Below are 27075 nucleotides of genomic sequence, written 5' to 3' on the forward strand. Positions count from 1 at the left end.
TCTTCATGTAAGAGGTTGTCTTGATACTGACGTTGTATCTGTAAGTGTGAAGATGCCCTATTACACACATTCAATAGACTGACCCTTGAAACAGGAAACTCTTACTATTGAGAGACTGACAAGGTAGTATGGACATAAGTGATTAAAACCTTATTTCAATTAACTTTCATATCTGATGTCAAAATGTGATGCTTTGGGTTTTTTATTCGTTAAGCACATTATGTGTTTTTAAAAGCATTTTTTTCTGAGTGCATTAATGTAGGAAATTACTTAGAGTCTGCAACACAGCAGACACATTTATAAGGATTTCTTTGAGATGCAAAGGGCTGTTCTTAAGGAAAGGATTCACAAGGTTTTTTTAATTGGAGAAGGCAGGGCTGACCCTTCCAAAAGACTTGCCTGCAGTTGCATGCCACGAGAAAAAGGAGTGTCAGTTTTGGGAATAGTCTTTGTCAACTCAAAGGTTTGGAACCAGCATTAGTGAAAACTTCTAATATGTCAGCCAAGTATCAGAAATATATATATTTTTTTTCCTGCAATAATTTTAAATTTCCAGATCCGGAAGAAAACAGTCCTTGGCTTACTCTGAAGATAGGTAATATGTAAGTTTGGTTGTTTAGCATATCTTAGATTCCAAAGCTTCAATTGGGATTCCTCATTTCAGTAGCATAGCTAACCTTCTGATTATGTAAAATTTAGGGTTTGGTACTTTATACAACAGAAGTTTTAGATTATACTCATAACTTAATTTTTCACTTGTATTCTTTTTCCTTTATCAGGACAGTTCCTGCTTGAATTCTTAAATTTTGGACTCCTGTTTCAAAGAGAGCTGATTTTTAGAGATTTCAACAACTGTCTGTAATCTGCAACTGCAGAGTTGCTAAATTATACCATTAATTTTTTCATGTACATTCTCTTTAGAGCTGCCAGGCCAGATAGAAAGATTTCTCTCTCAGCAGGTATTTATTATGAAATGAAGTAAAATAAATTTATTCTTGAAGCCATTTGCTAAAGAATTGAACTTCAATTAAATACTTAAAGGTTATTAACACTTTTTACATACTGCCCTTTTATTGCCCATTGCAAACACACACACACTCTCACATACAGTGATGAAACTTCTTTTCTTATGTTTGGAGTTCTGACCTGCACATGGTATTTTTTTAAGCTTAATTGAATTTTACATTAATGATTAATCACCATCACAGCACTTCAGCAAATAAAACCTTTACCCCTTTAATTTTAATATCTCTTGGAGCACTGATTTGTGAGCCTCTGCCCAACAGCTTGAGAGATATAGTGTACAAAAGGCACAGTAACCTCAACTTATGTTTTGCCACTCTGAACCCGCTCTGTACAACTGAAATAATTTCCTGTAACCTACACAAATGACCTATTTCATCTGATAAATGAAATAATGTTCCATTTAACTTGCAAAACACACTGAGGATGAAACATAACATGAATGCATATTGTTTTTGTATTTTCCCCATAAACTATATTAATATTAGGAAGGAAGTTAAAATATGCATTTTGATACTCTGGTTGCATAGAACCGTGGAGATTTGATTTTCCCTAGAATTGTATATCTGTAAAATTACTTGTGTTTTTTTCTGCAGAATTCAATAATCAAGGATTCAGATACTATAATTGTAATTTCTGGAATATGCTGCAATAGCTAGACTTTGTCATTATTTGACTTCATGTCATGTGTGAATAGTATTAACTAGCTTTGCAGCTGAAGATTTTATGAATGCAGATCCTATAGGGGCATAATTTTTGAGCAACAGCCTTCAAAAACATGCTGGATTTACAAGCCTACCTGTGAACTCAGAATTTCAGGTAAGATGGGATAAGAGATGGAGAAAGTGTCTTCTGAAAAGTATTTTAACAGTCTTGTAACTGGTAGAGAAGAGGACATCTAGTTTTGATAGGATAAACATTTATTTCTGCACAGATGATTCTGTTTTAATACTAGACATTAATTAGAACTCCATGAACTGGTCTCCTGCTCTCTGCTGGAGCTGGAAATGTAATGCGCAACAGCATATCAGACAAACAGCTTGGGGCATAGGAGAGAAACAGCCAGAAGAACTTTGCATCCCATCCAGCTCTGTATCGTGTCCTGGGATACTTTGCTATCAGGGCATGTTCCATGCATTTTATGACATTAGAAATATCATAGTCACACAGTCTTTTCACTGATGATCTTTGGGCTTTTATATCTGTAAACAAAAACAATCCTGAAAGCATTTATGTGCAACATCTCTGTGAGATTGTTCTTTATATCCAAAAGTTTGGCTACAGCTTTAGGCTTGCTTTAAACTACTGTCTCGAGTGCTGAGAGCAGTATAGCTTCAGCAAAGCAGAGACAATAAAGGCTGCAACACCCAGAAGTCCAATAAGCAAACACCTCCCTGGCCTATACTGTGAACCAGATGTTCCATACAGAATGTGCTGAGTCACACTGCACTAACTTTTCAGATATCACTAAGCAGCAAACGTAGCATATCATCATAGCAGCTCATTCCCACTGGGCATGCTACCTGTAAGTATTCAGGGACTAAGAAATGTAGCATGATCTCATATCTCACTAGTCTCATGGGTGAACTAATATCTCAGGCCTCATCTAACATACACATAGTAAAGAATAGTCAGTGATGGGCCCTTAATGAGCATTAGCAATGTCTAGTAAATGTTCACGGAATCACAGATAGACTGATGTTGAAAGAGACCTCTGGCACCAAGCCCCACTACTTAAGCTGGGTCACCTAGATCAGGCTACCCAGGACATCCAGATGGTTTTGAATATCTCCAAAGATGGGGACTCCATAACTGCCCTGGGCAACCTGTGCTCGTCCTCAGTCACCCTCACACTGAAATGTTCAGCAGGAACATCCTGTGTTTCAGCGTGTGCCCATTGCCTTGAGTCCTATCCCTAGATGGCACTATAAACAGCTTGGCGCTGCTGTCTTTACAGCCTCATTTCAGTTATTTATTTATATTAATAATATCCCCCCGAGCTTTCATACTATCTCTTCTCTACTTACATTCAATTAAGTATTTTTCTCCATAGGAATCCCTGATCTCAGAAGTCAATCTGTTCCAAAGTTTGAAGAGGTATTTCTCAATGATATCTGAATTAACTTCTTCTGCCTTAAAGAAACCATGCTCAACAATGCTTACTTTCACTCCAAAATGCTGCATTTCTATCTTGAAGGAAAAAAAAAAAAATCTCCCTGACCATCCAATAATGGCACAACTATGAATCTTAAGTAAATTGACAATCTGCCACATTAATATTTGAGACTTTGATTCTTATTTTTGTATATCAGAATTATTTTGAAATGTTCAAATTAGCTTCCTAGCTAATTTGTTACTTGTTCTGTAAAAGCAGAGCAGACAACTGAGGGGAAAAAAAGCAAGTATATTCACAACTCTCTGGGTTGTTTATGTTGGACTAATGCAAAGGCTGTAGCAGTCAGGTGCATCTTAGTCATGTGTTATCATACTAAAACTTTTGACAGTTTCATATACTGTTGCACCATTTTAGTTCACAGCAACAGCAGATTATTAAAGTGTCTGAGAAAAAGTAAAAGTGAAAAAAAAATTCAATTGGATTAGAACTTTATCCTATGGTTAAATGGCTATGATTAAATGATTAAATGTTCATGCAATAAAGGTTAATGGATTTCCTTGCAGTGTGGCTCTCTCTATGTAATTTCAGTGCAAGTCCTTTGGGGTGAAAATGGCACCTTTGTCTCACTGGGAAGCTCCTGAGTCTGTCCATAGTACTGGAGACTTGAATCTTAAAAATGTGACCAGCCCTCTTATTTTCATTTTCCCCTTTAGGTAAGATTTCCAGAGAAGAATCAAAGTGGGCAAACATACACTCACCCTTCCTCAGCATGTCTGGAATCTATTCTTGGATTCATGCATGTGTTTCTGGCTACTCACCGTAAGGTGTCAGAGAAAGCTTCCATGCCCCATTTGGACAGACTGTAGCCACCGCCTACAAAAGCCATGAGGCCTTTGGCATTAATTAGATTGACAATTCTTCCCTCAGCTTTTTTCAGAAGTGGCAGAAGCTTGAGTGTGATTTCAATCAATCCCAGCAGGCTAACGTCCAGGACTGAATGGAAGTCTTCAATCCTCAGCCAGTCAGTGGGTCCTACGGGTGCTGTTCCTTCAGCATTGCTCACCAAACCAAAAAGCCCTAGGAGAAATGCAGAACTATTTATTTCAGTGTATGACAATATCTTACCCTGGAGTATTGTGTGCATTGGGAACCAAGCACACAGTCTGCAAAAGCTTCAGTCAGATGAATAGTTATCTGGGGTTTATTTGGATTATCTACTTTGTATACCTGGTAAAATTTGCTGAAGAGCATGGATAAAGTGTTAAAGGAAAACTATTTTGTTTGGAGATGTGGGCTGCCATGCTGGGCTTTATTATCCAGATCCTCTCAAGTATGTAGGCTTCTAATAGGAGCTTGTATTCTTGTGAAAATCAAATAGTCTGCATGGAAGTGAAGAGACTGATTTTTCTGGTTTGGGGTCTAAAGGTCTGAACCAAATGTATGGAATTAGTCAGTGCTTCTAAAGATACTAGCTTAGCCCTGTGTATTGATAATACTGCTTTACTACCTTTATAAATTACTCTAGGAACTTTAGATAAATAGTGACGTTTCCAAGAGTTTGCTGAGGACAGCCTGTGCCTGAGGGGAGAGGCCGAAAGTCCAGCACTCAGCCTCCATAAAGAGTCCCACACATTGAAGTGAAAGCATTAGCAGTGGCTATCCTGGCTGAGACCCTGTGGCTTTCAACAAGTTGGGAGCAAGAGCCTACTGGAGGAGGTAAGTGCTAGTAATTTTGTTAAACTTGCTCTCAATCTCTGCATTCAAGAATGGCCTGTAATACTCATGATGAGGCCAAAAGCCTTTTACAAGCTTTGAGGAGAAAGTACTATGGTAAAAGATATGTTTTGCTATTTTAGCATAAATAATATTAAGCCTATTGAATAGTTGGTATAACTGCATGTTACAACTGGTAGTTACAGAGCTGTGGTTCCTTTTGGTAGCCTTTATTCTGAGCTCCCAGTGCTGATAAATGTGTATTGCCACTGTTGAGTATATTTACCACACAGATTTTTTTAGCACCCTTTGCCAAATCCATCGCTGAAATATCGTAGGTATCCAAGGGGAAGTTCTTCCTCTTTACAAGAGTGCTCAGAGATGTATGATAAGGGGTAGAGAGAGCTACCTATGTAACAACTCCAAGAATACTGCGTGAAATTGCAAGTGTTTAACTGTTACAGTCAGTGCAATTGTTGAGTACAGTGCAAATGTCAGACTAATCCAGGCACACAAAAATATGCTCTTCTCTTTAATAGATGAGGGCTGCAGAGGCCCTGAATGAACAATTTTTAATTGAGTGGGCTAAATTTGTCAAGAAAATTTTCAGTTAGTCCCTTCCTTCCACTGACATTCTTCCACTACACCAGAAAGAGTTTAAAAAACACTTGGGAATAATCTGGTTTTAACAGTGTGAGTAAGTAGATTTTTAGGCATCCTGTTGGTGAAAGCAATGAGCAGCATTGCTGGAGACAATATCTTTGAACTGAGAAATGACAGAACTAAGGAGTGAATGTGTTTCATCAGTAAGATTAAAAATGTTTCTGCAGTGAGTAGAGAGGCAACAGAACTTTTAGCTAGACCAGATTTGGTTATATTGAATCACCTTTCTGAGAAGTTGCCTTGTCACTTACCCTTGCCAGCTGTCTGTTCAGTCACAAACACCACAGCCCTGGCAATGCTGTTGGAGTCTGCCAAGTTCAGATTCACTGTCTTCAGTGAGAGTGAAGAGCAGGACTGTAGCTCTTGGCTTCCTTTTTTGGTGGCACATGCAGCAATGACACAAAATCCCTTTTTGTCAAGCCATTTAGCCAGTGAGTTTCCAAGTCCAGTGTCACAGCCTGTTATGAAGACATGCTTTCCATTCAGATTTCTCACTCTGTATCTGTCTCTGATGATCCAGTAAATGGTAAGAGAAAGTATGGAAGCCAAAATTGCTATGTGCAGTGAGTCTGAAACTGAGAGCTACAAGCAAGTTAATGTAGAAGTGCAATGAAGCAAATGTGCTCAGCCAACCCTGCAACTTCCTGAGACACAACTCCTGTAAGGGGCTTTGTTTCTGGTTGCAGCCCTTCCACACCTCTGTATGTTTGGAGAGAGCAGGAATAGGAGCTTTGGCACAATCAGGATCCATGGATAATGTGCGCCTTGACAAAACCTTCCATATCTTTCTTTTCAATAGATTTTTGATGTTTTCAAGCTTTGCTGACCAGACTTTCTAGTAAACTCTGTCCTTTAAGGACTTTTTAGACAGAAAGGAATGACCTTATCAGTTCTGAAAGTTTTTTTCTTTTTTTTTTTTTTTTTTTTTTTTTTTTTGTGGACATTGATCATTATTTATGCTGATACCAGAGAGAGAAATTCCCTGGGAAAAAGGGTGATTCTCTTTGACCCACTTGCATGATGCTGCCCAGGCTGCTTTTCTAATCTGTAACATGGAAGCAGAATGACCCCAAGAACAACCCAAGAGAAGTGTAAGCTGCAGTGGTGGATCTGATGACTAATTTATGTGGCTTGTGTTGTGTGACAGTGAGTGATTTGCTCTCTGCCCCTTGAACAAGGTAGACTTTGGAGCAGTGCCTGAATCTTCTGTCACTTGTTGCCTGTTTACCAGCAATACACAGCACAGCAGAACATCCTATATGGGAAGTGTGTTTGTATAAAGAAATGTGTAAATGCATGGTAGGTATCACTCTGCTGGAGCCTTCTGCCACTGTGTATTCTGCTAGATTATGTCATTACTGCTGGAAGGAGCCTGGGGTCAGGACCGAGAGAAACAGTCTCAGTTAAAGCTTTCTTTCAAGAAAATCTTCTAATTCTGTGAATGTGCAATGTTATCCAAAATATCTCTTTTTTGATAATTGTGAAGTTCTACAAAAGCCAAAAAACAGCCCAAACATGGCTTCCAAGATCATATCGATTTTGAAATAGCTGCATGGAATGGCAAACAGTGCATTTCCAGAGAAAATGTCAGCATGATATTTCAAGAGTATTGATGTATCTTCATAAATATTACATTTGGATTAATAATGTAGTCAGTAAATAGCTAAAGGCAGATTCTATTTTCCATCAAACTTTGATATTTGCCTGGCAAATTGAGAACTTGTGTGTTAGAGCTTGGCTTTTGTGTCTACACATGTGCCATTATAAAAGCAATTGATTTTAGAGAAAAGCAGCATGACTGCATTGAGAGCCCTCTAACATCCCTAGATGACTGCGAAGTTCAGCATCCCTCTGCTTGTCTGCACTAAAGGAAACAAGCACATAGACCCTGTATTGAAGAAGAGTATTAATGATTTACTCCCACAGAAGTTTGCTTACGCCAAAGAATTTCAGACTGGGGTGAATTCTGGGGCCTGTGTGTGCTTTGGATTCCTTCACCCCCCACTTTGCAGGCAGTGCAAAACTCCGGAAGTCAGGACTCTGCAATGGGTAGAATGACCTGCCAGGCATCCCGAGGAAGAACTACAAATGGGAAATTTAGGCACTGTGTTTCTTCAGAATGAGCATTCACATAACATACAGTGGAAGATTTAGATATATCAGGCAGCACACAGAAAGATCATCCAACAGCTCTCCAGAGTTACCCTTCCATAGCCACAAACCTCTAGTTTTCAGTTAATTAATTGAACAAATTGGCAGCCACAAAACATCAGATCTCTTACTCTTAGGAGAAGTATTCCTGCACGTGCAGAGCTTTGCACTTCTGTTTCATGGAAAAGGAGTGCTTTTTTGTATGCTGTGTAAATATGTGAAAATTTGTTTTGTTGCTCAACAGATAATTTAAGATCTTTAGTAATATGTTATCTGAAAAGAAATACACCTCCAAACTCTACTACACAACATTTTGTAGGGAGATTAATGTTGTCTGGTACAGTGAGTTTTCAGCATGATTGTATCTTCTTTGTATGGTTTGCACTTCATATTTTTACCACAGCATCATAAAAGCCCCAGGAAAACAAAACCATTTAAAATCTTAGGTCACCAAAGCAGTATTTGAAAATTGAAGCAAGGAAAGATTCCACAGATTGAGAAGAGCATTTCTGGGTTAGAATTTTGTTCAGACCTTGTAGATGCTAAGATAAACAATTGTTAAAATTTACTCTAGAAAGAAAGGGACTGCATATTCTCTTGTCTGTGCACTAGAAAACAAATGCTTAGCTCTCTTAGATATCCTGCAAATGCATATAATAGGTACTGCTCACTATAACAATAGACACGAGTTCTACTCACATTCTGGAGAGACATCTGCAAGCTCAGTCTTTATCTCCAGGTGGTCATGAGTTGCCTTCACCAGTTATTTATTTCCAGTGTCAGAACATAGAAACAGCCCAATTTGTTCATACAGTTGTGTGCCAAGACCTGCATGTTGGTTTAAAAAACCATAAAAATCTCATAAATTCTATGTCAAGTAGTACTTTCCTAACTGATGCACATCAGCAGGGCCCCTCTCCCTGCTATTGCTAATGACTTGTACTGTGATCTCTGTCTATTTTAGGGATGTACTTGGTATTAATCTTCTGTCTAGGCTGCTCTGTGCCTACCTCACCAACCTATGTTGTATAGGCGTTGCTGGCTATATATAGTGATTTAAAGAGCTTGGGGGACTGTCAAGGCTGATTAAGGAGAACTAATCTACTGAGCTGAAAGAACTGATCTGTGCTTTGTCTTGAAATCAGCAGGAGTCCTTCTGTTGATTTAATAGAGCTTGCTTCAGGCCTTGCCCTTTTCTCTTTCATATGAATGATGCTACTGTTGATGTGACTTAATCTCTTAAGATACCTCTTTAAATTACTTTTCCTAGTCTAGGGGAAGTTTTTTGATACTAAAAACAAACCAATTTCAAAGTTTCTCAAATAAATGTTCAAATACTACAAACTGTACAAACAGAATCTCTACAGTTCGAATGGCCACAGATTCTAATATATGATTGCTGGGTGTCTTTGGCCTGGTGTCTGGTGGGAACTTCTGATCCAGCTCTGAGTACTAATGCATAAACATGGCAGCAGCATTTCTTTTCCCTTCTTGTATCTCTTCACTGACAGTGCTGTGGTCTGACAGGGACTGAATTCAACCAACTGAACTTTAATTTCTAAAGATTAAGATCAGACTAGGTGCTGTCATTTCAGTTTCTTTGTTTTCCTAATCAATCCTTTTGATTGAATAATCTTGGTGGAGAAAAAAGTTTTAGCTTCTAGAAAGCCTCTGTGTGAAACAAGAAAGTCCAAGGATCAAAAGACAAACAGCCCCTGCTCCAATAGGCTTGGCAAGTGTCTATTCCATAGGTCCTGAACAGCAGCTTCATCACTGGAGCTAGCAGAATATAGGGACTTGATTTCTCTTTGATTTCTAAAGAAATAAACAAACAATAATGACATAAAAACACATTGAGCACATTGATTACGTCAGCAGATAAAAGCTTTTCTGTTTGGGAGTTCTCTCAAAACTACATGCCAACATGAATAATTAATCTTTAACTGAGATTTGCATAAAACTTTCTAGACCAAATATGTGTAGACAGTCATATTGTGGTGCAGATACATTTAAGATTAGCCTTTCATATGACACTATTTCCAAAAAGTCAGAATGATGAGGAGATATAATGCTACTTGCAAGGCTTTCTCAGTGAGAAATGTATTGCTTCTTTTGATAAAAATGTCTGGAAATTGCCTCACCTTTTTGAAAATAGTCCTTTACATATTGCATTTTATATCAGGGAGAAGCTTGCTCCAAAAAACCTCTTTCTCTTTTGTAATCTTTGCTGGATTACATAATGCTGTTTAACAGTTTGGATTGAACACAACAAACTTTTACTCCAAAAGCTTTCACATCTTTCCTGAAGGCAGCCCAATGATTTAATTGCTTTAGACTTTATTATTATTATTGATACTGTTGGATTTTTTGCTGTACTAACACTTCTATTTCTGTCTTTATGCAGCACTCAGCCCACAGATACATCAAGGTTTAATCATGTTTGTGAACTTTCAGCTTGTTATCCATAAATGAAAGGGGCGTGAGCTATCTTATCTGCGTCCCAGAGTGAGAATGTGCATGTACAGTAGCTGACAGTGTATTTTAGATCCTAGTTCTCAGTGCAGTAGATCATTAGTTATCTGGCTTGTCTGAAGGACTGGCTGGCTGCCTAAATGCAAGTATATAGAGCCAATTTGCATATCTTAGGAAATCCCTTCTTTAGAGAAGACCTCTGGCTGGTGGTAGGGTTTCTTCTGGCCCCATTTGGTATCTGTCAGTCCTAGGTAAGTTTTGATATCTAAAATGGTACAAAACTACACTTGTTAAGTGGAATTTATTTGTTCCCTAGCTGGGTAACGCAGCATGGGAGGTACTGAGCACTTGTGCCAAAACCCAGATAAGCATGTGAGTGTATACAGTCTCAACAAAGATTCCAGGAACTGGATTTCTGTTCTGACAACGATGTGTTGATAACCCTGACTTTTTGAGCACATTCCCACATATTTATCTACCACTAATTAGATGTATAAAACATCCCACTAGTGAGATCTGCTTTCATGAAAGGTAACAAATACACGCTTGTTAAATATCAAGTAAAATAAGCTGTGAATGTGGCATATTTTTAAGAAAATTCTCCTGCCTTTTTTTTTTTCTTGAGCAGAAAATTGAGAATTGGTGATGTAAGAGTGAGACTGAGGCCACAAACAGGCAACAAAAAATCAAACAAAGCAAGCAGGACCCAGAACGTTTCCCACTGCAGTGGATACTGAAGTAATGCTACCCAGAAAAATGTTTTACTTTACTAAAACCTTTGGTTGCCAATGCTGAACTCTCAGGAAAGAAGGGAGCAAGTACTGCCTCTTTGCCTGTGAAGCAATAAATTTGCACCACTATGCTGTGGGAGTTCCCTGTGGTCCCTGAGCACGGGAAGGAAGGTGCAGGTTGGAGTTGCCATATTCTTTTGCTGAAGCCTTTGTTTGCCTGCAGCTGTCTTTCAGTCTGGGTAGTCCTTGGCTGCTGTTCTTCAGAGCCAGGGCCAGGCTTGCTTCTGGAAGCTGTGTAGAGACCTGCTTCCCTTGGCACAGAGGGATCCTTGTTCTTCTGATAGTCCTGCCCACCCACACCTCCCTGTCCTGAAACTTTGGCCATGCCAGAGAGCTACACCATGTGTCTGCTAATGCTTGTGCAGAGCCATGGCAGCAACCCAGGGTCAGAGACACCCTGAGAATAGTCCCTCTAGAGAAGGAGGCAGAACTGTATTTCATCACACTCTACATCAGCTAGAATGTACATTAGTAAATCAATATTAAAAAACCAGAGTCTTGGCTTGATCTGTAATCTGGTCAATAAACAAAAATAAAAGCCAATTTAGCTAGACTGAAGGAAAAGGACTATTTTTGCCATGACAACAGATATGTCTACAAACACGAGAGTTCAACTGATAATCTGTGGGTGGAACTTTGCATCAAATTAATAAAAGTGCTGTAATTACAAGGTTTTCAATTAGAGTGCTTTTCACAGTCTGTTTTATCTCCAGCGTGCCAGGGAGGCTGACAGGACCAGTCTGTCTGCAGTCATCCAGCTTTGCAATGATAAAGATCTACCTGCATTATTTTATAGAGGCCACAAACCAAAATGAAAAAAACAACAAAACCAAAGGGTTCATCAAGAAAAAATATATTTTTCTGTAGTTTCCAGGAGGGGGAGTGATAAGAGGCATTCTGTGAGAAACCCCAAAGGTATTTGTTTGGTGGCATTCAAGAGTGATTGGGAACTATTGAGGCACAGGGGAGAGGCAGGCTCACATGGACATGCCAGCTTCTGACAGGAACAGGGCAGGTGACCTGAGGGGCTGCTTATTTGGAGCATGGGGCAGGCACTCTGAAAGATGGCTTTTTAAAAGAATTATTTATTTTAACGTGTTGAGTTACCTAATTTGGATATAAAAGTTGTAGTTTGTTTGTTTCTTTTTTTTTTAATTTATAGTGACAAGTTAGAAAGCCATGTGGAGAGGGGCAATCTTAGAAAACAAAGCTTTTGAGCAAGTTTTTAATCTGAATTTAGCTTAATCTCTGAACCAATTATCATGTTAATCAGCTGATGTTGCTATGTATGATGGGGACAAAAGCGCACAAAATTATTGTCTGGCAAATAAAGTTGCTGATAAAATAATGCTATAATAATTCTTCCTGTGCATTCAACTGTGAGTTGTTTTCAAGAGAAATGTCTGGTCTCCTCACATTTTCCAAGTGCCCTGACTTTGTTGTGAGATTGCATTAGTCAAATTTAAACACTCCATTAGATGTCAATGAACTGAAAACATTGTGACCGCATGGTCATTGACCCAGGTGCAGATAGCCAATATCCAATTGAAAGATTCAGTTCTGGCAAACAGGTTAAAATAATGAAAATATGCTGGAAAATGGTTGGGAGCTTCACTGACTAATTGAATAGAGTCCTTGCAATTTGTTTATGATCCTGTGATTTTTCACAACCACAGGTGAGTGACAATTTTTCCTGTTTATTATTTCAGAGTTAACTGATGACACTTCATGAACTGAAAGGTATTTGTATTTTTTTCCTTTGGGACAATTTAAGCTAAGTGCTGTATTTCCTGTGCACAGTTAATGTTTTTTTTTTTTTGTTGGTTTTGCTTGTTTGTTTGTTTTTCTGGGGGTTTATTAGTTTTTTTTTTTAATGGGGCTGTTTGAAGAAAAAGACGCTTAAGTTCCATTTTGAAGCAATATATGTCTTTCTGCATAAATGCTATCACTAATATATGAGGAACCTAACTTTAGAGAAACATGAAGTTTCTCTAGAGCCAAGTTTAATTGTTAATTTTCTCCACCCATCCACTCCCTTTTATGTTAAATAAAGATATGATCTGAATAAAGAGATGATTTGAAATAGATTTCTAAGGGCTTTGGATCAGGTCCTAATGTTACTCCATTTACAGGATGTGTTACTTTGTTAGTGTTTTTCAAGTATTATTTATTTAAATCTGGATTTTGAGTTCCTCAAAGATTTTTGTTTCTCAAAAATCCAGCAACTGCACTGTAACTGGCTAGAGTAAGATGCTATTTTATTTGTGTGCAGTTTATTTTCTGCTACTAGGTTGTATTTTACACACACATGGGTACTATTGCCTTTTATTTTCTCTAGTTTCTATTATCTTGATTTTAAATGCAGACATCAGCAACACTATCTTTCAAGATGTTCTAAGTGATCCCAGTTAAAATTCATACCCTGAGAAGGGTTATTTTCACAATCTAATATGGCATACTAATCTGTTTAAGTAAGCTAATGAATGATGTATATGGAAGAGGACAGTATTTGGTGTGTTGAGCTTTAGGAGAAAAATAGGAAAAATGTTTCCTTTCAGAAATGCGGGGCAGTCATAATTCTATTGGAAAAGTAGCATTATTCCTGAAAACTTATCTCTAGCAAATCCTTGCAACTAGAATTCTTATTCGAGCCGATCAATCATTGAGATTTTTTCCACGTTTCCTATTACTTCAAACTGTATCAGCATTCAGGGTTAAAAAATGTTATAATTATCAATTACAAAATTGATAAAGGTTTGTTAAAATGAAATAAGGACAGTCAAACTATGCTATCTAAATGCTTAATATGCTTAAAATGAGAGGTTGTGAGTGTTTTATATAGATATGTAGTCATCCAAATGTTGATACTTAAATTCTGGAAGAAGGTGTAATAACTATGCCTTGGGATACATTACATTAAGCAAAGATGTGGATGAGATTACATTGCTTATGGAAGGGTGTATTTTGGAGATGACTTCTGCAGCATTTCCGCCTGGGTGCATCCTGGATGCCAGGCTTTCCTGGCAGATTTTGCCTCACAAAAGTGCTTTAACAAAAAGATATTAACTTTGTCCTTTTATTTTTTTTCATGTATGATATCTGCTCAGCCTGTCAGTGTGACTATAGGAATAAAGCTCAGAGGAGCAGCTCATAGTCAAGAGCTATGGGAGTGCAGCTGGTGATGATGATGCAGATGTTGCTGTAGCCTTGGGGCTCCCACTATTCTCCCTTCTATTGTGCCCCTGTTGTCCCCTGTCACGGTCCTTTCAGCCATTGCCATCTGGGACAGCACGAGGCAGGGGCAGGTCCTGCTGCTGCCTTGTAACTGAAGCAGGACCTGTCCTGTTAATGTCTCAGCCTCTTAGCGACCCTCCCAGATGCCGCCTCACTTCAGCTCAGCCGTTCCTGGGGACAGGGCTGTTTGCTGGGAGCCGCCAAGCCCTGCAGGGCAGGCACCAAAGCCTCAGAGGCCTTGTGCTCAGGGGTGAGCTGGCCACTCTCAGAGGTGTTTTTCTACTCTGCACTTTCACTGAGTCCACGACATCTGTCCTGTTATGACTTGTGCTGTAATCAGTGAGGTCGTGAGGGCAAAGGGGGAGTTTAACATTATGTTGTTCCATGTTCAGAGACAAATGTATGCTGATACTCTTCTTCTCCCCATCCCCACACACCATTTCTTTTCAGGACTTTTGGTTGAAGTAAATAATCATCATGTCTGACCCAGTAGTTCTGCGTAGCATCAAGAGATTGGGAGAGGATAATTATGCTTTTGACTCGGATGGCAAATGTAAGAAATTTATTCTTAAGTCACCTCCTTATGTTATAAAGCATGTAAAATAGGTGTTGGGTGGCCTAAGTGAAGCAAGCAGTCTACAGAATACAAAGCAAATTGTCTGTGGGATGAACAGTGTTATATGGCACCTGCTGTCATAGGTATGCTGCCCCCAAAATAACTTTTCTGTAAAAAATACAATAATCCCTACTCATGGACAATCTTTACAGGTAAATTAACAAGTTCAAGGTATCTATGTAGGTTTTTATACTCAGTACTTTGTTGTATAAGTAAAAGGCTTCTATTGAAGAAAAAAAGGTAAAAAATGCTGTCTTTCACAGTTTCTTCCAGCATCCACTCATATTTGCAGTCATATATGTATTAGGCAGAATTCTTATGAGCTAATTCTATGATCTTAACTAATGCTAAGATCTGTATTCCCTCTTCTGATCTGCTTGTCCTTTTTTTTCATTTTTCCTTTGCAATATGCATTTTTCCATTTTGTCAGTCCAAACACAGAAAGAGTCAAGGAGAAACATGAAGAGAAACTGCTAAATATTTTGGGTTCTCTTTGTAAGACCTGAGAAAAGCCAAAAAAAGAGAGGATGTCAAATATTTACACAAATTATAAAGTACAAAGGAAAGCAAAAGAGTAGCCTGCAATGGAAACTAAACTGCAGTACAGATTAAGGGGATATGGCCAACTTCTGCAACAGAAAACTGTTCATCGCTTCCAGACACTTACTCCCAGGTTGCTATGACTTATCTTGCTGGTTTGAGGAGTTGTTTTTTATCTGCCTGCTTGTTTTACACACTTGTTGCTTTTATTTGTCATGAGATTTTGGCAAAAGGCTATCTACTGGCAAAAGACTGTTCTTCTTTTGACAATTGGCCAACTTGGGCCTATCAAGTGAGGTTGCGTCCAGTTTCTTGGTTTCCTTGGAAATACACTCTGTTTTCCGCTTAATGTAAGAAGGAGGTTGTTAAACTGCTAGAACACCTTTCCCAAAGCAGATAAAGCTTTAAAACCTCACTGGAATTCTGCTGATTGATGTCTTCTCCAGTGAGGTTTGCTTCAATAACCACCTTTTGTACAAATTAGTTAGGGTTAGCCCTTCTGGATCAACCCTTGAATACCACATCTGTAAGTGTAGTTAAGAGACAGATTTATTTGGGAATTTTTTGAGTGCAATTTTTCATCACTTGACTCTCAAAAGGAACTTTTCCTTGTGTGTTCTCACCTTAGCAGTAAACACTCAAATTCTTGTCAATGTTTTTCAACTTTTCATTGAGTCTCTGCTGCTTTTTTTTTTCCAAATTGTAAAATTTCTTTCTTAAATCCCTTTTTTACTCCTTCAAATTTTTTTTGAGGGCATTCAAAGGTAACTGTAGCTTTTTTTTTTTGGGTTAATAAATTCTTTTATATTCCCTACATTATTTTCTTTTCTATGAACATCATGTTCTGACCTCTTTTTCTACTTTTTCAGTTCTCTCAGAGTGAACTTGCTCATCTATTTTTTTCTTTCAAATTAACATAATTCCAAATTCTTCTCTTGCCTAAAAACTGCTTGCCCACAGGAGCTGGCCTGTAATTCCTTGCAATGGAATAGCATTGGTATTCAAATTCATATATTGGTATATCAAATTGATAGATTAGGGGTTTTTCACACTTGGAGAGTGCTTGTTTTGCTCTCTTAATTAATGACTCAGAGAGCTTTTTCACTGGGCTCTTGTTTCTTGCATTTTCCTTCCACTTGCCAAATGCTTTGCATTACCAGCCTATAGAAAAAACTTTCTCTGAATCTTAGTTTTTCTGATAAACCTTAAAGAATCTTCCAGAAATGGTTCCAAACCACTACTGTTGTTACTTGCTGCCAAACTTCAAATGATCAGGTCCCATGGAGTTCTAGAGTTTATGTTTCACAAGTCTACAGAAGGTTATGTACTTTAGCAATAATCATTAACTAGACTGCGTTTTTATTTTCCCTCACAGGTAACAGCTTCAAGAAACCAGAGTAAGTCATGTACATGATGGAATAATCAATATTTCTAGGAATCAAAGAAGTTAATGTCATCGGATCAAATTGATGGAATATTTCCTTTTTTAAAAAAGAGCTGTTCTCTAGTGGTTGAACTGCATTATTTGATACAACTGAAACAGGTAGACCAAAGCAGTCCCAGAAACTTTTAAAAACATAAATTCCAGCAATATGATCTTCCTTCTGAAAATGTTTTTGATACAAATGTTTCTTTCTTCAGTGTTTTTAGTTTGATAAATCACTTTTTCAGGAATTTTAATCAAACTTGATTAATTTCTCTTAAAACCTAACTGTGAGATTTCAAAACAAAAAGAATTATCTCAGATACTAAGATTTAAATGTAGAATTCTGCATTCAGCTATTATCAGAGATCTGATTGGAATTAAGAGCCTCCTCTTTCCTAGACCTTTGGACAACTCCGTAACAGGCTGGACAATATTTTATAATTTGAGCCAGCTCTTCCTGACACAGTGTACCCAGTCTGGAAGCTATCACTTGAACAGGGAAACCAGAGTACCTCCTAATTTTTCCCATTTTCAGGTTGCCCACCTAAGAGAGAACCAGCCCAGTATTAGAAATCTACCATGTCTTTCAACCTTGAAACTCAAGTTCTGTTGGACTTTCACATGTAACATGTGATCTATACATAGCTGAAGGAAAGCTTCCTTTAGGCTTTCTACGATCTGATGTCTGAAAACAGTTTATGACAAATATAGCTTGAATAATTTCCTTTATTAAAAACCAAACCAACCCACCACAAATAGATTATCCCTACTCATTCACCACTGAATGTGCACAGCTGATGATGATTCCTTGCTATGGCAACAGGAATTTTCTCTGTCTTAAAGGAAGGATTAACCAACAATTTGGGCAGTAGGTTCTTCTTTAGCTGACCTCAAAGAACCCACAATCCGCATTATAGGAACAGTGTGTTGAGGAGCTGCTTATGGAACAAAATATAAACCTTTAGACAATTTTAACCTAGCCTCTGTTCTGTCCATTAGTCTCTGTCTAAAATTTCAAAGAACCCTCAAATCACTGGTTCCAAAGAAATCTGAAAGAAACAGCTTGTCTCTTAAAATCCTGGGCAAAATGTCTCAAATAAAATGAGAAGGAACCAAGAAAGAAAAAGTAATAATGCAAAATCTTATCCTTTTTGCCAGAAATTTCTACGCATATGAAGAACCTTTTATAGAGAAGAAAAGTGAAAAGTGAGTTAAGTTCAGTTCTTTATACTTTTCATATAGAACAAAAGAAGTAATAAAATACAAGTTTATAATTTTATGTTTTCTGTTGTTGAAGGTCATCAAAGAAGAAAGAAAACAATGTTCGTGTTGGCTTCTTTCAGCTGGTAATGAAAGCACTTTCTATAAATATTTGATGTGTATTGTGTTGCAGAATAAATGACAACAACCAATAAGGTTGTTTTGGGGTTTAGCTGTGACTAAGCTGAACTTTTAAGGATTAAATCTTTTGGCCTAAAATTCTACCAATAAAATTCAGGGGAAATTCAAGAACCCCTTGTCATCTTGTCAGTTTGGTGTCAAAATTGTCCATTAAACACATTATATTTAAGCTGCAGGTACATATGTGGAAGTGAGGTAAGATGCATAGCAGGGATCTAGGTGACCTTGGTTCATTCGTATTTCTGTCAAAAATTTGCTGTGTGGTATTTGGCAGACAATTTAGCTCCCTCACAATTGTTCCACGGCTTTTAGAAGATTTGGTTGCATGGAAACTTTGTGGATGCACAATACTATATAGTATGAGTTAGAACTAACCTTTGGTGTAATTTCATTGGGTTAACCTAAATTTTAAAATGAATGTAGACAAGAAGTATCCAACCCAGCAGATGCAGCTAAGAGGTCTTATTACTTCTGTTTTGCACATGGTTCAGGCAGTTAGTCTGTGATGTGTCCAAACCAGCTCCTGACTGTAGAAGCAGGCCAGTGCAGTAACATCCCTTGCAATGTACGTGGCTAAGTATCTCAACTCCTGATTGGGTGGAGAGAACAATCTGTCCCCACAGAGGGCAAGCAAAGAGGTTTGAATCCCGTAGCTTCTTTTGCATTGATATTTAACTCCTGAAGTGCAATTGGTAAACACAGTATGTTTGCTTCAAATGTGCTGAGAGATCGAATAACACATACCTGTGATTTTCTCTGTGCTTTTTTTTTTTTTAAATCAAGGGAATTCCTAGGCTACTTATGAACAAAGTTTGTAAAACAGTGGTAGAGTTACAGTTTTCTGACTTTTTTTTTTTGTTTTCTTCTTTTTTGGAAGGAAGGACTTTTTTTATTTCTCTTTTGTGTTAACTGGTTTTCCTTTTATTGTCTTTGCCCTAATGTCTCTTTCCATATATGCTGTAAATTCCCACTCTTTCTTCTATAAGACACATTATAGCACCTGAAGACCTGGGCAGGTTCTTCAGCAGGCTATCATTCCTCTTGGCACTCCTACTTTAAAATGTATAGCATTTGATACTGATATTCTATATGGACATATATATAATCTATATATTTGCACCTGACTTCACCGAGATTCAGATTTCATACAATCATGACAAAGGCAACTTAAATCACTGTATCTTTGCTGAGCTACCCGTGTGAAAACTCTTTTCTATACATTTCTCTCAGATTAAGAGCCAATTCAAAACTGCCTGGCTCAGCCAACATGTTAGAATTTTAACTATGACAACTTGCTCTGAGATGTTTCGTTGGTTTTCTACCACAGCACCTCAGACTTTTAAAAATTGGCTAACTCTGTTCAGAGGCTCTATATAGTGCCCTATGGCTTTTTCCTCCCTTCACTCTCTGTCTCCACTGGAAATCTGCAAAGCAGACCATATATATGAATTATAGTCACTATTCTTAATCTCTTACCTAGTTTCTGGAATGATGATAATGCAAAATGACATTGAGCTATTAATGTTATGTGATAATACATTCATTCACATGTTAAAAAGAAGCTCGTAATAATTTATGAGGCTGTAATTACAGATGTAATTAGATTAGATTGGACAGAGAGATTTGTCTTTTTTCTATATTGAAGATAATTCTGAAATTTAAAGAGAATGTTTTTTTACCTGATCCACCTAATTAATTATTACGCAACCAGACTGCCTCTCAGCAGAGACCTTTTATTTCTTCCCTCTAGTTTCGATTTTCATCCTCTACGGAGATTTTAATGATGGTTGCTGGTAGTTTGTGTGCTATTGTTCATGGAGTAGCCCAACCAGCTGTGTTGCTTGTGTTTGGTGCAATGGCAGATACATTTATCGAATATGACATTGAAATGCAAGAGCTTAAAGACCCAAACAAGACATGTGTAAATAACACCATAGCATGGATTAATGGCACTATTCATCAGAATGAAAAGAACGCCACAATAAGATGTGGGTAAGTAATGGATGTATTTGATCCTTTCCCATTGTTATCATAGCTTGTCAGAGAATACATAACTACTGAAGGTCCACTCCAGCCTTTAAATCTTATATTTCTGTTCAGAAGGCAGAAAAGAGGCATAGTTCTTGTTACATAGTCCTGTTTCTGAGCTGGTGATATCTGGAGGAAGAGAAGGTCTTCCAGTTATTGTTGTCAGGAAGAATATTCTTTGATTATGATTGTTCTCATAACACATATATGTGTTACATATCTGAGTTCATTGACCTGTTTTCTCTGATTACATGTAGGTAGTAATGATTTCTGGTCATTCTGGTCAGGACTTAATTACCTGTAGGTTCCTGCTGACTTCTGAGCAAGTTAGCTAAACTTTTGCCACTGAGAGAAATGAGCATTTCTAGAATGCAATTAATCTTACCTTATGGGATATGTGAGGTAGATCAAAAGAACTGCCCCGTAAGACTGCCTGTTTCTTTCCATTAAATATAATAACTGGAATCTAGATAATTCATTAAGATACAGATATCTGTTAAGGCCATATTTGAACCTATAACCTTTCATAAGAATAATTTCTTGGTGCATCATTACAAGAGTTTTCTAATCTCTGAGTGACATTTCATTACATACTTAATTGGAATTAAAAGGTACTTGTTGAAAGATCTCTGAAATTCAGGGCATACGGGAAGCTATTCACATTCTTAGATGTAGTTGACTGAGGCCAAATTATTTTGCTCCAGGCTGTCCTAGCCAGCCTTTGCAGATGTGCTGGCAGATAGAATACAGGATTTACTACTGACCTCTTTGCTTCTGAAGCAGCATCTACACACCAGGCAGGACACATTCATAGAACTATAGAATAGTTTGAGTTAGAAGGGACTTTAAGGATCATCTAGTTTCAATCCCCTTGCTATGGGCAAGGACACTTACCACTAGATCAGGTTGCTCAAAACCTTATTCAAACTGGCCTTGAACAGTTCCATGGATGAAGAATCCACAACTTTTCTGGGTAACCTGTTTTAGTGTCTCACCATCCTCACAGCGAAGAATTTCTTTTTAACCTAAAGCTTCTCTTTTACAGTTGAAAGCCATCTCTCCTCCATGCCCTTGTAAAACATCTCTCTCCTGATTTCTTGTAGGCTCCCTTAGTGTGCTTGAAAGTGCTCTAAGGTCTCCCCACAGCATTCTCTTCTTTCTCTTCAGGCCAAACAAGCCCAACTCTCTCAGCCTGCTCCAGCCCTCTAATCATCTTCATGGCCTTCCTCTGGACTTGCTCCAGCAGGTCCATGTCCTCCTTATGCTGAGGCCCCCAGAGCTGGATGCAGCTCTCCAGGTGTCACCAGAGTGGAGAGGCAAAGTCCCCTCCTGTCACATCCCGAGGTGTCTCCTTAGACCTGAGATCACCTTTGGAGGACATGCAGGTGGTCTGGAACCCAGCTCTTTCCGATGCCCGCCGATGAGAGACTGCAGGAGGCTGTTCTTAGAGGTTTTCATGGTTGTTTATTCTTCCTTATCTCAGGAATGCTTGGTCCAGCGAACAGCAGTCTGCTCGCTAGACATCCAGGACAGAATCTGCCTGGCAGAGGCAGGACTTATCTTTTATAGTCTTAAGTTACGTACTAGGTATTTACAAATGACCCCCAATACAATACAATCTTGTTACATGGTCCAGCTCTGTTCTCATCCAATCTAAAAGTGCCAGCGTGTCACCCAGCATGGATGACATGGAGAAGAAGGAGGAAGAGGTATCCACACCCCCAATTCTCCATGTTGGCCACGTGTCCCTTATCACAAGCATTCTAGAAATCTGCTAATTCTACATTCTAACAGTCTAATTTACACTCTATTTATTTTTGCGGCTTGCAATTTCTTCTCTCAATGTTGGTAAATTGTTCCAAGGAGCTAAATCCAGCCCCTGAGACACCTGGGTCTCATTCCAGGGTCTTTGGGGATCCCGCCGGGGGGTCTTAAATCTTCCAGGGAAGCCAGAGGAATACTCTGGACTCCCACACCCTCCCTTGATCTGCTAGCCACACTGCTCTGGATGCAGCCCAGGACATGGTTGGTTTTCTAGGCTGAGAACACACATTGCTAAGTAACATCAAACTTTGTCCACCAGCGTTCCCCAGTAATCTCCCCAGGACTGCTCTCAATCCATTCCTCACCCAGCCTGTGCTTGTGGTTGCCCTTACTCAGGTGCAGGGCCTTGCACTTGGCCTTGTGGAATTTCATGAGGTTCACACAGTCCCACCTCTCAAGCCTGTCCAAGTCCCTCTGGATGGCACCCCTTCTCTCCAGGGTGTCAGCTGCACCACACAGCTTGGTGTCCATCCAGTAGTCCTCCAGTTCAGAGACAAGGACGTCATGCAGGATAGTATCAAATGCTTTGCACAAATCCAGTTAGATGATGTTAGTCACTCTTCCCTCATCCATCAATGCTGTAACCCTGTCATAGAAGGCCACCAAATTTGTCTGGCATGAGTTGCCTTTAGTGAAGTCACATTGGCTGTCACCAGTCACCTACTTATTTATCATGTGGCTTGCAACAATTTCATAATCTTAATTATCATGTAAAATTGTACTGGATATATGTGTCAGGCTCCTGAGTTGTTTCCATGACTGTTTTTTGTCAGAGATCAAGTCAGGCACATAGTCTTCCCTTTTGGCTTAAAATTTCAGAGTACAAAATTTTGGGCATATTAAATAAAATTTGCTGTTCTACAGGTTTGTTTTTTTGTTGTTGTTGGTTTTTTTGGTTTTTTTTTTAAGTTATCTAAAGGCATAACCTATAACAACCTATTTCAAAGTAGATTAAATGCAAAAGCAGCAATTCAGTGCCCTTCAGTGATACTAGGAGTAATTTAGCACTCCTACTTGTGTAACAGAACAAATTATCATTTCAGATTACCAAGCTTATGGTACAAGGTAATATTTGATTTAGTAGCCTTCACTTCCCCCTGTAAAATGCAGTTGAAGTCTGAATGTTATTACTTGCTATAAAGGTACAAACCAAGCACATTCAACATGTAATAAAAACTATTTGGGCAGCTCTTCTCTGAAATGCCCTCTCACCTGTGCTGTTTTGGAGCAGGCAGACTGGGGGTCTTTCCTGGAGACTACAGGGGTGCTCCAGGATAGTGGAGGTTTCTTTGGTACCTGCCAGCTCCTGACCCTTGTGCAACAGGCAGAAAAAGGAAACCAGCCACTAGCAATAGCCTCAGTATTGGGAGACAATGCCTCTGCTAGCAAAACAAGCTAACTTCCACCTGGTATAAATCTAACTTGAGAAAACATGAGACTAGAAACCTGTGAGAAACTTATACCAGTATTACTCCTTTTTTTTCTTTTTTTTTTTTTCCTTTTACTTTTTTCAGGCTGCTGGATATTGAACAAGAAATGACCAGGTTTGCAGGATACTATGCAGGAATTGGTTGTGGCATACTTGTGTTAGGATACCTCCAAGTCAGTATTTTGTTTTTTATTTTGATTTGAAAGTTTAAATCACTAAATATCTAGTTTATAATTATTATATTGGTTTTAATTGCTTATCTACTTATTTGAGCAAAACAGATGCTCTCATTCTATTTCTGAAATATGTTAGTTCTGGCAATCTGAGAGCTCCTTGATTTGCACATGCATAGCATTGTAAAAAGATGAATTTTACCCACACCACAAGCAACACTTGGTGTGGCTATTATGGAATCCACACGTCCTCCATAAATAACAGCTGAAGGGTGTGCAGATTCCCAGTAGGCATCTCAACTGTGTTGAGCCCTGTTTCTGTTACAGAGATATTACAGAGCAATACTAGTGTAAAACTAATGTTGGAGAAGAATCATACCCTACATATTCTGTAGTAATTGTTCAGTCATTATGACTGAATTGAGTCAAAAGCTTGGACAGTTCCTCCAGTCTGCTAAAGGGCCCATGGCTTTTGAAGCTTTTATAATCGCAAAAATGACTTGTCAATCTCCTTTCTGAAAACTATCCAAGAATTTTGCTGTGGTAGGATCACTGCCATCCATGTATTACTTACAGTTGTAGATGCAAAAAAATTTGTCCATATGGCATTCATGTAACAGTATAAGTAATTTAACTTGCCTCTCCTCCCATCCTGTCAGAACTGAGAAAAATGCTTGATCCAGAGGCTATATAAAATTGTTGGATTATTTAAAGATCAAAACAGCTATCATGTCTACATAGCCAGAATGTATTTTTACCTGAATAGTAACTTTTATCAATGGCCTTTCCCATTCTAGCCAAATTTCTTTTTCTGATTTGTTTGGAGTAGAGAGATTTTTACTGCAATTATCAGCTGTTTTGTGCTTTTCCCAGATCTGCTTTTGGGTTATGTCTGCAGCTCGTCAGATACAGAAAATCAGGAAAGCTTATTTCAGGAAAATAATGCGAATGGATATAGGCTGGTTTGACTGTACATCTGTTGGAGAACTGAACACCCGAATTTCTGAGTAAGTAATCTAAGAAACCCATATGCTACGGAAAACATTTTGCAATTCCTTCCAAACACTTCAAAGTGCCCATAATCAGGCATGTGACAAACACCTTTTAGTAGAAATAAAGCTATGTTTGTGGGAGCATCAACCAGACTGATTTGTTCCCACATCTGTGAACCATAACTGTTGAACCACAATTATTTCCCCTTCATGCCTTGTCTGACAGCAAATGTGTGTGTGTGTGGGTTGGATGGGTTTTGGGGTGGGTTTTTTTCCAGCTCCTCTCCTTTTTTTTTTCTCTCTCCTATCTTTTTTCTTTTGTGCCCAGTCCTTTCAGAATGATCTGTAATTTGGCTGCCAGTGCACACTCCCTGAATCAGCTGGGGCACAGTAGTAAGAGCCAGCTAGTGAATGAGTCTGCTGCCAGAACAACATTTCCTGGGAAAGGACAGTATCTTCTCTGCAGTACTCATGCCTAGGCATCAGGTTTTCTCACTGTACTCCAGGGTCTTTGTATGGGGTAATGGTGAAAGAATAGGGATAAGGATGGGCCCTCTCCAGCGAAAAGCAACTAACCCAAATGTGGCCAAGACACAAACAAAAGTTATGCTCACCACTCTTTTGATTTTTGTTGCTGTTGTTATTTTTTTCCAGTGATGTTAACAAAATTAATGAGGCTATTGCTGATCAAGTAGCAATCTTCATCCAGCGCATAACCACCTTTGTGTGTGGATTCCTACTGGGATTTGTCAGTGGCTGGAAATTGACCTTGGTTATCATTGCAGTCAGCCCTCTGCTTGGGGTTGGAGCAGCTCTCTATGGCTTGGTAAGTGAATTGTGAAAGGTTCATGTTGAGCAAGAAAGATCAGACAGAAAGCTGTGAGGATTGGTGAAGCTGATTACACCCCTTTAAAGTCAGGAGAGGCAGATTATGGTCCCAGTAGCACTGAGGGAGGGGGGAGGAATGGAGGGACGGGTGCAGTAGAGGGGAGGTGGCCTTTGCTGTCATTTTGTTTTCTGATTTCCAGAATAATAAATCCTGCTTCTAAGAGGGGAGTGTAAACATACCTTCTTGAGGGTCCTGTGGATGGGTATTAATGCTGAGATCAGAAGCTGGCCTTTACCTTTCTCAATTATTACACACCTGCTTTAGATGGCTACAAGATACAGGACTTGATTTCTCTATGGAAATTACTGACTTTTATGGGTGATAAGTTTCAGAGACATACAACAGTTGAAAACAACTACTCAAACTTAAATCAAACTGTCCCAGCTCACAGAAGCTGCTGCGCCTTCTCCCAGTTGTTCCTGTTCTGCTTCTCCATCCACTTCCTAAAAACTTCCTGTCATTGGACAGGGAAGTACAGTGAAAAGGGAAACTGCAGGATCCTCTGCCCTTTCACCTCCTCTTACACTCATCAGGGCTGGATAATTCCTGCTCATCCTTTTCATTCTTGTTGGGTTCAGCCCTCTGGCAATCTAATTTTTTTCACATCAAGAACAGCTTGCTATCATTTTGCTATCAAACATCTAATGTAACTATGATTAATTTCTTGTCTTCGAACCCTCCTTTAGCACCTTGTGCTGGCTGCAAGTAGCTGACATGAATAATGACTCATGTGAAGTGGGAGAGCAGAAGCTTGGCAGGGAATAAAATAAAATCCAAAATGTTTTTCCTTCATTTGTGATTTCTTTCTGATCTTATTCCCTTTATGTTTGCAATTTTCTCCCTTTCCATTCTTATTTCTCTGTACCCATCTCTTTCCAGTCACATACTTGGTGTTAAGTTTTTCCTCCTTATGAGCTTTTTCAGCCCAAGTCTTTGTTTTAAACCATGAAGAAAATAGACCCAAGGTCAATCTGGCCTGGTTTGCTGTCTTCAAAAGGGACTAATAGCTGCATGGGATAGGATATTTGGAAAGAGAAAGCAAAGAATGACACATTATACTTTCTAATGATATCTCATTCCCGAGTCAATGTGGTATCTCTGTGTAGAATTGTAAATAACTGCATTTTCTTCCATTAATCTGAGAATTTTTTGAGCCTAAGTAAGCTTTTGGTATCCAGTGAGCTCTTGAGCTGCGTAGGAACCTGTTTGCTATCAGCCCACAAAACAAAGCACAATAGTGGGCAACAGCTGTTTTTATCCTCCCCCACCACTACAGTTCACTCTTCTTCCTGACTCTGGGATCTGCTACAGTGGTTAAAGGGCTGCTCCTGGCACTTAAGATCCCATTCCTCCCACTGTGCACAAACCCTTAGTCTGCATCTGCTTCAGCCTAGTTAGAGCAGAGGGAGAGGGAGGGAGGCAGGGAAAGCAGAAGTTGTCAGCTGCTCTTTCTAGCTACTTGGAGCAGAGGTCTGTTGCAAAACACATGTTACAAAGGTTACTGCCCTGGCAGTACAAAACCTAAGTCTAAGTGTGCAGCATGTTTAATAAAAGCCTGCTTGGGGTGCAGGAATTGACCCAGTGCAGAGCAGCC

General features: G+C 38.9%; 2 protein-coding genes across 7 annotated transcripts in view; one reads left to right on the forward strand and one right to left on the reverse strand.

Annotated features, from left to right (window-relative positions):
• Positions 1-876: 876 nt before the first annotated feature.
• Positions 877-7585, reverse strand: DHRS9 (dehydrogenase/reductase 9). Its single transcript, XM_056496893.1, has 6 exons — positions 7454-7585; positions 5767-6097; positions 3958-4216; positions 3898-3902; positions 3051-3209; positions 877-2225 (listed from the first exon to the last, which is right to left on the reverse strand). Exons 1-6 carry the CDS (start codon positions 7583-7585, stop codon positions 1975-1977), a joined length of 1137 nt encoding a protein of 378 aa, XP_056352868.1. The 3' UTR covers positions 877-1974.
• Positions 4262-27075, forward strand: part of ABCB11 (ATP binding cassette subfamily B member 11) — a 47364-nt gene continuing 24550 nt past the window's right edge. For 3 of the 6 annotated variants that reach the window (XM_056495833.1, XM_056495837.1, XM_056495839.1), the window contains exons 1-10: positions 4262-4855; positions 12639-12669; positions 14614-14716; positions 16695-16716; positions 17904-17951; positions 18043-18091; positions 19897-20138; positions 23513-23600; positions 24474-24607; positions 25247-25418. In XM_056495833.1, the coding sequence (XP_056351808.1) occupies positions 14641-14716; positions 16695-16716; positions 17904-17951; positions 18043-18091; positions 19897-20138; positions 23513-23600; positions 24474-24607; positions 25247-25418 (831 nt within the window). In that variant the 5' untranslated portion in view covers positions 4262-4855; positions 12639-12669; positions 14614-14640. Of the gene's footprint in view, positions 4856-6201; positions 6274-12445; positions 12606-12638; positions 12670-14613; positions 14717-16694; positions 16717-17903; positions 17952-18042; positions 18092-19896; positions 20139-23512; positions 23601-24473; positions 24608-25246; positions 25419-27075 lie in introns of those variants that run through there. The other 3 variants (XM_056495835.1, XM_056495834.1, XM_056495838.1) reach the window with 3 other exon arrangements.

Source organism: Oenanthe melanoleuca, chromosome 7 (assembly GCF_029582105.1).
Source record: "Oenanthe melanoleuca isolate GR-GAL-2019-014 chromosome 7, OMel1.0, whole genome shotgun sequence".
NCBI lineage: Eukaryota > Metazoa > Chordata > Aves > Passeriformes > Muscicapidae > Oenanthe > Oenanthe melanoleuca.

Excerpts from the sequence above, each read along its gene's own strand:
- DHRS9 (XM_056496893.1), bottom strand. The coding sequence starts at position 7,585 with ATGCCTGGCAGGTCATTCTACCCATTGCAGAGTCCTGACTTCCGGAGT. Across the intron at positions 6,098-7,453 it reads CCAGTCTGAAATTCTTTGGC|CTCTCAGTTTCAGACTCACT; the intron begins GTAAGCAAACTT and ends ACTTGCTTGTAG. Across the intron at positions 4,217-5,766 it reads TGAACAGACAGCTGGCAAGG|GGCTTTTTGGTTTGGTGAGC; the intron begins GTAAGTGACAAG and ends CATTTCTCCTAG.